This window comes from Scardinius erythrophthalmus (assembly GCF_964197995.2).
Source record: "Scardinius erythrophthalmus genome assembly, chromosome: 24".
In the NCBI taxonomy this organism is placed as follows: Eukaryota; Metazoa; Chordata; class Actinopteri; order Cypriniformes; family Leuciscidae; genus Scardinius; species Scardinius erythrophthalmus.
This window is the reverse complement of record NC_138244.1, coordinates 5,170,330-5,181,845: the sequence shown is the minus strand read 5'-3', so window position 1 is coordinate 5,181,845 and position 11,516 is coordinate 5,170,330. Positions and strand designations below refer to the sequence as shown.

The following is an 11,516-nucleotide window of genomic DNA, read 5'->3' as shown; positions in this document are numbered from 1 at the left end:
AGACAAATTGAAACAAAAAGTCTAAGTCAAAGTATAGATTATTAGTTTAATTCGGAAAAAAGTGCAAAATACACAAAGGAGCTATTTTCATCCATTTCTCAGAGGGTAAATAACAAAATACAGTCATGTGGACGTTAAAAGGTAAAGATTAGAGACCATCTGACTAACACAATTGATTTATCATCATCAGGGACATTTTCACATTTAGCACGTTTGATTGACCACATAATATTTTACAAATTGGATTGTTAAAAACATTTAATGGGCATAATATTTGATATATTTAACCAATGATATGTTATCTGAACACAAACAAACAAAAGGACATGGTGTATGGATAAAATCTGGTTCCTTTATACATTTGCATAGATTGTAAGCACTAACTCTATAATCTAATACAGACAACAGGCTTCTTCTGCTTGACAATATATGTAACTTTTCAGGGTTTGGGTCTAAAAGCACTTAACATACTTAAAGTGAAAGCAGCCCAACAGATGGATATATATATATTTTTTTGTTTTTGTTTTACCTTGTAATCTGACATTGAATTTAGCATCTTAAAGTCTGTAAACTTCAGGACTGTAGGATTTAGTTCACATATGAAGATTGAATTTGGCCCTATTAGTACAATCCAGTCTCAGCATCACAGTCTATATTATTGATCCAGGAACAGCTTGAACTTCTCCATATAACCCTGTCCATGGACCGAACTCTTATAAATTGATCCCAGATTTTCCTCTCTCAGTGAGGTTAAATTCCCTGATTGACACTCATTGTTTGAGTGATGATTGAACAATGAGGTAAATGTTGGCGGTGTGATGGACGAGTATCAGAGGAGCGAGGTGCAGTTTTTCAGCAGGAGGGGTTTAGCGATCTCCAGGATGTCCAGGTTGGGGTCCAGCGATCTGCCCAAACCCTCCAGGACCATGATGGCAAACACCATAGATGCAAAATTACTCTCCAACTTCACCTGCCATGAGCAGAGCAAAACACACGTCAATAATACTTAAAGTCCTCCTGTGGTGAAAAAAAAAGTTTTTAATGTTGTTTATATGTCTATATGGTGTTTTTAATATGCTTTAAGTGTAAATTCATAAGTCGACACCATTACTGAGTATTTTCTTCTTAAAACTGCAGTGAACCAAAGACAGTCTCAAAAACACGCTTTGAAATCGCTGGTGTTTCTGACGTCACAAACTACCTTGTAACTAATCAGATCAACGTGTGATCGTCAACCAGTGGATCTCTGAGCTGAGTGAGTGAGTGGAGGCGGGGCTCATTTACATATTCATAGAACCGCGCATACTAAATGAGGCAAGGGTGTCGAGTTACATTCAAGCTATTTTAAGGCATGAAGATTTTTTTTTTCGATAGCAGATTTAGACAGTTCTTTAGATTGAGTAATTAATACAGTAATCTAATTACACTGTTGAAGATGTAATTAGTAGCTAGTAATTAGTTACTTTTTTAGAATAACTTACCCAACACTGTACATGTTACATTAAACGACTAAGTATTATTTTTACAGATCTACTAACTTCTGCTAATAACAAATGATGCAACCAGTTTAAGTTCGGAGTAATTTAACATCATGTAAAAGCGGCGACTCTCACTTTGTGATGGATCAGTAAACCAAAGACTCGCGACAGCAGCTCGGACACCTGGATCTAGAAAACACACATACTATGTGAAACACAAGGCATGTAAAGCAACATTTTAATCCCAGCAATACTGAAATCTCTCAGCAGAGATTATATATAGTGGTCGGTCGAAATGAGTTTTAATGGCCGATACACATGTCTGCTAATGCTGCTGATGAATAAAATGTAATGCCAGCAAATTAGATGTACATGAACATGCTTACACAAGATTTACACAAAAAAAAAAAAAATCACTAAAATAATTCAAGACAAAAAAGTGCTTGATTTTTGGACACTATTTCGAAAAACCGCTTATGTTAAACAGCCAAATATCATCAGAATAAATAGATTAAAACACTACTAGTCAAAAAAAGAACAGCATTTATTTGGCATAGAATCTTTTGTAACATTATAAATGTCTTTAGTGTCACTTTTGATCAATTTAATGCATCATTTCTGAATAAAAGTATTACCTTCTTTAAGGAAAATTTATTATCCCAAAGTTTTGAATGATAGTTTGTCATGGTTTCACAAAAATATGAAGCAGCACGACTGTTTTCAAAACTGATAATGATCAGAAATGTTTCTTGAGCTGCAAATCATCATATTAGAGTGATTTCTGAAGGATCATGTGACACTGAAGACTGGAGTAATGATGCTGAAAATGCAGCTTTGATCACAGGAATAAATTACATTTTAACATATATTCACATAGAAAACTGTTATTTTAAATTGTGATCATATTTCACAGTTTTTACTGTATTTTTTTATCAAATAAATGCAGCTTTAGTAAACAGAAGAGACTTCTTTTAAAAACATTAAACATATCATAATTATTCCAAACTTTTGCCAACATGGATCTATAATGAATTATGGAAGTGATGGAGGTGTGTGTAACTCCAAACCTTTCCCAGGGAGAGCGTGTCACTGAGCGCATGATCCACTAGTTCAGCCATTTCCTTCTTGAAACGCGTCACATCCTGGCACTCGTTGGCGCGGGCGTGATGAAGGATTAACTCTGCAACTCGCTCGCCCTGGCAACACAAGGTCATGAGGTCAACTTTTAGTCTTTATCAACTAAAACTAAAGGCTGGAATACACTACAAGACTTTTCAAATCTGAACCAATTTGAAAACAATAGGCATCATCACACACTTGCTGACTTTGTAAATGGTTACAGAGAAAACCTTGGCATTATACACTAAATGCCCAGTTTACAGCTGGTGTTGAGATGTGTTTTAGTCGATCGGATCACAAGTAGACGAGGGAGACACATTCCTGTTTACACCTGGTGTTTTAATCCGTCTCTTTTGTCCACTTTCATCCACTTCTGTCCTGATTTCTTCGAGTATGCGCTTTTTCATTTTTTTAATACCATCTAATGGTCAAAAAAAGCTTGCACATTTTACATATGAACGCGACCGGAGACGTCGAACACATACACAGAGAGCCTCAGCATTAGTTTCTGCTCTGACAGACTCAAGACCAGCCGAACGCTGTGAGTGTGTGTTAGAAATCAGGAAAGGAGAGAGAACATTGTGCTTGATATGTTTTTCATCTTCAAACCGAACTTGGGTCTCCAGCCGATAAAGTTTAAATCCTGTCTGGCTCGAGCTCTTCCCATAATGTCACTCATTAGATCAGTAGACGGAGAGAAGACGGTCTTCTGTGTCTGTTTGAACACATTCGATCACATGAGCGTTTACACTACGAAAGCAATCCGGTTGAATGTGTTTTCAACACGTCTGGAAGTGTCGAAAGTGGACAAGCTCAAAATGTTTTAGACCCCGTTTACTCCTGTATTCAGCGTCGTCCACTTGTGAAATTGCAATAATATTTCCCGATATTACTGTACAGACCCCAAACTTTTGAACGGTAGTGTAAATAATACTAAAATAACACTGATGCCAACTTAAACACATCTTCAACATTTCAGGATGGCTTAGTACATTGACACTGAGTGCTGTCGATGTAAGAAGCTCATGTTCTTCACCTGCTTGAGAACGACAGCGGTGAACACGTCTCTGAAGTTGCGCTGATCCGCTTCGCTGAGCTGCGCCACGATGCCCGCGTCCAGTAGCACCAGCTGCAGGCCCGGAGGAGCCGGCCTCATGCTCACCACCACCGTGTCCCACAGGTCCGTCAGGGTGGCCCTGTCCTGCGGTCCCTCTCCTCGCACACCCTGCACCAGGATGTTCCCGGGATGGAGGTCCCCGTGGACGAAATTATCCACAAACACCTGCCAGAGGCGAACACAAGTTAGACAGACTCCAGTGTAAAGGCCCGTTCCAATGACGATAACTATGAAGATAACGACAAAGATATAACTCTAAACTTCGTTCTAAGAATGACCCGAAGCCCTAAAATTATACTTATTATACAATTTTTTCTATTTTTTAATGCAGCTTTTTTGTTATTTATTATTTTATTTACCTTTAAATTAGTAGATTTGATTAATAAATAATAAATAACTAGTAATTTAAGCACATTCCTCACATTCTTTCAACTTAAATTCAAAATAACTCACAATTTCATGCATAAACCCTTTTAATTCAGCTCAAAATATCTTACATTGGGTGTCTTTGCAGACCTCTTGTGGAAAAATAATAATATAACATGATATTTCATGACTCTAGATGGCCTTATGATGGCTCTATGTGAAGCAAATGAGCTGTTCTGCTGGGTCCTAAAGTCAGTTTCTCTTCAGTGTGCATTCAGATACACATGTAGACATTTTAAAATAAATAGGTTTTAGCATTTTTAGTTAGAATTTTTAGCATTTTTAGGCTTTTCTATGTGTAATGAAGCATTCCTCACATCCCATTCATTCCTAAGCGGGTCGAATTGACCCGCGAGTGAAGAATTTGCTACGTTTTTAAATTTCAACCACAAAATTCACTCCTTGAATCCTTTCAAAAAAATCTGTGTGTATTCGTGGTTCAAGTGCGACAAAAGTCCTAGGGTCTTGGATCCCTCTGATGAACACTCAATTAAAATTTGTACAAAAATGAGTTTCGGGTCAAAATGACCCGAGAGAAGCGGCAGACAAGCACGCGCTTAGAATAAACAGAACAATATCGTCCGCTGGTGTGAACGCTAATATAGTTATCTTTCTTGGTATGAACAGGCCTTAATAACACACAAAACTAATCTGGTGATTGCTTAACCAACCATTTTCAAGAGAAGATCGACACCCATCCTGGCGATTCTCTGCTTGATTCCAGCTGGGACGTCAGAGCCCATGTACTTCGAGATGGGTTCACTCTCCTGCAGGAGCACAAAATAAAGCGTTAGTGACATAAAATAGATCACGCAATATTAAAATGATGCCACTTTTACCTCAAACGTTTCTACCAGCACAGTCCTTGTGACGAACGGTCTGAGGGGTGTCGGGAACTTCACGTATTCCAGATCTTTGAAATTTCTTTGGAACTTTTCCATGTTCTGGGCCTCGAACCGAAGATCGATCTGCACCAAAAAGGATGTTAAAGCACAAAAACACTTGGTCACAATCAATGTTTTAGTTATTTTAGTATCATTGAGACACTATTATAGTGTTGCGGGTATGTAATCTGATTACTTTTTCAAGTAACACATTCCTTTTAAAGTTTAAACAAACTTTTTCAAAAAAGTAATCTGCAAGTAACTTTGTTTTCTCATTTAACGTCTGACGCTTCTCCTGTCCCCATGTTGAGAGAAATCAGGAGTAAGTGCGATTGTGTGCGCTGCATAAATATAATGGTTAATGTAGCTCTAGACTAACGTGAACGTGCATGTACTCATCTCACTTGCACAAAAACAGATTCAGTATTCCTCAAAATGAATAAAAACAGAGAAATGCAAACTCAGAATATTACATAACCTGCAATAATTAAATATGTTCAATTACACAAGTATACTTTATGCATTTAATCTCACTTTATTAATTACTGATTAATCAGTAATTAATCCAATTCAACCATATGAATACGAAATTAACACAATTAGTTACTTTTTTAGGGAGTAACGCAATATTGTAACGCATTACTTTCAATTAAGTTAATTTTCTATTTCATATAGATTTTAGTTCACGTTTTAGTACTATTCTTGTTTTTCCTTTTGTATTATTATTTTTAAATACGTCATCTAGTTTTTATTTATTTTATTTCACTTTTAGTTATTTTAGTACAAGCTAAAGTTAAATGGAAATTAAAAATGTTGCTTTGGCAACTAGCTGAAATAAAATAAAATATAATTTAATCAAAATCAACCCTATTTACTTTGTTAGTGCACATTACTAGTCTTGTGGAAAACAATTAATCTGTGCAAATTGTCTTCGTAATCTTTAATCAAAATCTGAAAATTTTGTACTTCCCCTCTGATGTCATCAGTTGGAATGGAACGCCTACATTTTCTAGATCCAATCAATTCCCAGAGGGGAAAATCAAGCCACGCCCTCTATTTTTCTTATTCAATATTCCGTTTCACTCTGAAAATACGTCACAATCCTGAAGTAAAGCCGGTCGCAACTTCCGGTTCACGCTGACTTTAACATTTATTTTATTTCAAGCAACGAAAATTATTTTATGGTTTTAGATTAGGTTAAATGCCATGAAGGAATGTTCTTCATAAAAGCATCAGTACCTGTTTGGTCATGAGCTTCTCAAATTCATCTACAATCTCAGGCAGGCTGAGCCACTTGATGCCGGGCAAACAGTTGAGGAATAAACTTCCAGCTTTCATTAGGATCAGATCGATCTGCACCTGCCGTCTGATACCTGGATGAAGAACCTGAGAGAAGAAAAAACAATAAAGATCATATTAAAAATCCCAATAACAACAGAAAAAAAGGACAAAAAGCACGAACCAATAAAAAGATGATAAACCCATAAATAAATATAAACAATAAATAAATTTTATTCTAGCACACTATTATAGGTGTTTTTTGCTGGTCTACCACTCCACACCAGCTAACCACTGAAACATGGTCATCTACCATCCCTAGTTAGGGCCAAAAAAACTAAACCGCATCCTACATCATCATTTGACTAGTTTTTTTTATTTATTTAAAAGAGAATTTTATTTTAAGTTAAGATTTAATCAAATGTGTTTAGTTTATAAGAAAATTAATGGTGTAAATTAGTAATTTAATACCAAATAATAATGCATACTTTTTTTGGTTGTCAACAGGATAAGACTGTGAAATGTTGACTTGAACTTCAAGATCTGCCAAAACAATCTCAGAAGAATACAACTAAAAAAGAAATGTCATTTAAAAACCTATTTTACCTTGATAATCTGATGTATTTCTGAGAGAAAATAGTTTACAGTAAAAAAAAAAAAAAAAAGAGGAAATAAAATGTTAAAACAAAATAAAATGAGCTTATGAAAATTAATGGTGTAAATTAGTAATTTAGTGGAGAATATACAGTGTATATATATATATATATATATAAATATATACCAAAATATTTTTCTCAGGGTAAAACAACTAAACATTAAATGTCATTTAAAAAACCTTAATAATCTGAAGGTTTTCATTAAATGTCATTTACCTTAATAATCTGATGTGTGATAATTTCTGTGTGAAAATATGGTATACAAAAATAAAGATCAGAAGATTTCTCTGGGAATTGTCCGGAACATAAAAATATTCCAGTTAATCCAGATGATTGGAGGTGGCGGGTTTGAAACATAAGAAAATAAATATGACCTTTATTCCTTACCTTGATGGCCACGGGTATCAGACGCTCCTCCTCGGGGTGTTCGCCTGGACCGGGTCTCTCTCCAGAACCCCTGTTCTTTACATCCATCGTCTCTTCCTCATCTTTATTCATCTCCCAGAGGTCACTCAAAGCTCCTCCCAGTCCAGGGATCTCCCAGGCTTCCAGGAGATTCTTCTTCCCCAACTCCTCCACCAGAAGCTGGAACTCCGGATCTTCAACACTCGCCACTTTGGCTTTGGCCCGGTACACCTGTGCCACGCATCCCGACCCCACAGGCTCCTTACTCTCAAACACAAACATCTGCCTCCATCCTTCCCCAAACGCCCTCCTCAGACACAGCTTGGTGTGAATCCAGGGATGGGGCTTTACTCGCACATGAAGCCTTGAGAAGCGGTCGCAGAAGTCCTGCGAGAAGAGGTCCCGTCTGGTGCTGGCCCACTGGCCCAGTTTGATAAAAGTAGGTCCAGATGTCTCAGTGACCCAAAGTAGTGCGTCCAACCAGCGGGAAGCCCAACGGTGTGATAGTAAAGTCAGGGGATAGAGAAGCAGAAGGGGGCTGAACTTCAGATAAAGCACCAAGGCACGGAGTCCCAGACGCAAGACGAACACTAACCTGTGGATTTGCACCCGGGCGATTGACTTCCTCTCTGTGGTTCGGTTCTGATGGACCGACTCCTGGCCGGAGGCGTAAGTGACGCCACATGCAGTCCAACAGAACAGTCCCACTTTGGGGGTTTGAGATAAAAGACGAGTACCTTTAAGAAGAAAGACTCTACGGGACGGGATTCGAACCGATACCCTGTGAACAATGCAGCTGAAGTTCTGGAACAGGCGCTTTGTGCAGAATGCAGACATTATTGATACAGTTGCTATTATTATTATTATTATTGTTTAGGTATTCATGTAGATCAAATGCAATTTATTGCAGTTATTTTCAGATTTTGATCAGGCAAACATTCCCTTTTACAAATGGGGAATTATGTAGTGCTAAAACATACATGCACAGCAATGAAAAACCTTTATATGTACGATTAAGTTATTATATCATGAACAGAAAGATTCAAAAGCTGCAAATACATATAACACGTGATCAAATGCATGCCTATTCTTTTTCTCCTGTATTTTTCGCTGACAGAGCTCTAATGTAGTGCTGTTTAGAAAGTTAACATTGTACCTCCACATTTCAACACGAATTCAGATTAATTCATTCACATATTGGTTATGAAATGTTGCTCCTCTTCTCGGGTCCGGCTGATAAATCCCTCCGTGTGACTCTTCTCAACATTAGTTCCGCGCTGGAAAAATGGAAAAGATTTGTTAATAAAGTTATTTTTAAAACCCAGTAAATCATCAGCTCAGCAATAATAAACACAAGATAGTAAGAAATGTAAGTAGTCATTGTAACGTAAAATGTAAAATACGAATAAACAAACACAGTAAAGAAATAAACAAAACATAGTGACTAAATGTTTTTATTTTTAATATAAAATATATTATTTTATTGTAGTTTTGTTTGTTATTGGCCTATATTTTTATATGTATTTTATATATATATATATATATATATATATATATATATATATATATATATATATATATATATATATATATATATATAATATTCATATATTTATTTTAAACGTTTGTTGTTATTATTATTGTGGTTGTTGTTTATATTATGTATTACCTCTCCTGTACTATAAATGTGACATTTTCAAGATTATTAAATGACACTTTATTTCTTAGTATTATATTTCAATATCTTAATTAGTCGTCTTTAAAAATGTATTTATTATAATAAATAAATATATTATAATTAATATATCATAATAAAGTAAATTAAAACTTAATTAATAAATAAATAAATAAATAAATAAATTGATTAGTTAATTAATTAAACCACGTACCGGAAATCAAAATGTGGGCAGACATACATTCGATGTAAACACTCACGATATAACAGCATCCTAAAAGAAATAGTAAGTGAAACCCCTTTTAAAATTATTAAATGTGAAGTTACCGGTATTTGTTTGTTTGTCTATGCATATTTCCTATTCATGTCATAGTATAATGTTTCACTAAATTATTCAAGTCAACTAGAGAGATTCCCATTCAGTCCGACAATATTAACTCGACCATCCGTCAGTCAGTCAATGATTTACTCTCTCAGTCTTTCGTCCATTTCAATCAATTTGTCTGTTTATTTTTCTTCCTTCTGTCCAAAGAACATTTCCCACAAACAAACACTCGTTTTCTCTGTGTTTCCCCGTGTCGTGCTGTAGAGGTCGCTGTGATGACTGTGTTTTGTCATTACGACTGTCCTGTGGGCAGAAGTCATCCACTCTTCCTCCTCGTCCTCCTCTTCCTCATCTCTCATGCATCAGATAAACACATTATGAAGCAGGTAAAGTGACAGACCTGATAATCAGTGTCTTTGATCTCATCTGAACGTTTCTGCTTCTCTGTTAATATGCTGTGGATGATGTTTCTTTCTTCTTTAGAAAGCTCATATTTCAAATATACATGTGTTTATTATGTGCATTTCTTATTCAGATGTTGCAAACTTCGAGATCCTTCAATTATTGCTTTCTGTTGAACTTAATGACTTTTACAAGTCGACTGTGCTTGAAGATCAGCAGTGCAAGCCAGAGTTAATCCAGCACAAAAGCTTCACAACAGCAACAAAAGACACTGATTACATTAAGCCTGCAAACTCTCCAGTTAAATCTGTGCGTAACTCGATCCCTCCAGTCTCTCTCCTCCTCCTCTCCTGAAGTCCAGCCAAGACTGTCCTTCACATGGGATCCTCAGAGGGCCTCAGGGGCCTCAACTTCAAACCATATTATAAACATGTGACGTAGAAACATGGTTGCGCAAGCCAATGTAAAGCAAAACAGTCTGATTTTAATAAGCTCTTACAAAACGTACTTGATATTAATGTAATGTGAATCAGTTTGATCATATTTCATGAAATGCAGTAAAGACTGGAACATTATTACAATTTAAAGTAGCTGTTTATAGTAAGTTAACGTGAATATATAGTAAGGTGTAATTTATTCCTGTGATCAAAGCTGAATGTTCAGCATCATTACTCCAGTCTTCAGTGTCACATGATCCTTCAGAAATCACTCTTATATGATGATTTGATGATCAAGAAACATTTCTGATTATTATCAATGTTGAAAACAGCTTAATATTTTTCTCAACACAGCTGAGAACTGCCTATGAAAAAGCAATTTATGAGCAGAATACAGTGACACACACCTATACACACACAAAATGTCTGAATGTCATTGCATTAGAACGTTTTGATATGATAAAACAGAAGTACTGTGTGACTTTGTGTTAGTTGAACATGATCATAGTTGAAAATCTCCAGTTGATTCAAATACATTGTAATACAATTATTGCTCAGTTACACTGCAGTGTCCAACCTAGAGGCAGATGCTTCTCAGGGACTCAAAAGTTGTCATACAGTAAGAGTGAAAATTTTTCAAAAATGATCAAAAGTCAGAGATATGAGCTCAAACATTCACTAAATGATGCACATTAATTTTCACTGAAAAAAAGTCTGTATTTTGATTGCAAACTTGAGCGTACAGTAGTTTGAGACATTTTTACGATCCTTAACTTAAAGGGGTGGTTGATTATGATTTGACTTTTCTAACTTTAGTTAGTGTGTAATGTTGCTGTTTGATCATAAACAACATCTGCAAAGTTACGACACTCAAAGTTCAAAGCAAAGGGAGAGATTTGCTTTTAAAGAATTCGCTTTACTACAACAAACGGCTGGTAGAGACTACACAACATTCCTCCCGGGTTAGTGACATCACAAACCCTAAAATTTACATAAACCCCGCCCCCTGAACACGATTTATAGATTATCATGACAGAATATGCTAATCAATGACTAGAAGATTACACATAAGCTGCATAAATTCATCAACTAACCATTCAGAATGTTGTCACTTCTTGAGTCTCTCCATCTTTGTCTGACTCCGGTTTGAACATAAAAGGCTAAAAGGTTTTGAAATTTTCAGTGCATGTGTGTGTGAGTACAAGCTGTTGAAGCTCCGCCCCTTGTGCCGGGAGCAGCAGCTCATTTGCATTTAAAGGGACACACACAAAAACGGTGCGTATTTTGAGCTAAAACTTCACATACACACTCTGG

The 11,516-nt window shown here is 36.1% G+C and overlaps 1 protein-coding gene across 1 annotated transcript; it reads right to left on the bottom strand.

Moving 5' to 3' along the window:
* Positions 1-21: 21 nt before the first annotated feature.
* Positions 22-8,639, bottom strand: adck2 (aarF domain containing kinase 2). The gene is made up of 8 exons (XM_081355680.1): positions 7,346-8,639; positions 6,264-6,410; positions 4,980-5,108; positions 4,812-4,907; positions 3,634-3,879; positions 2,546-2,674; positions 1,614-1,667; positions 22-970 (listed from the first exon to the last, which is right to left on the bottom strand). The coding sequence occupies exons 1-8, from the start codon at positions 8,198-8,200 to the stop codon at positions 830-832; spliced, it is 1,797 nt and encodes a 598-aa protein (XP_081211806.1). The 5' UTR covers positions 8,201-8,639; the 3' UTR covers positions 22-829.
* Between the last annotated feature and the right edge of the window lie 2,877 nt (positions 8,640-11,516).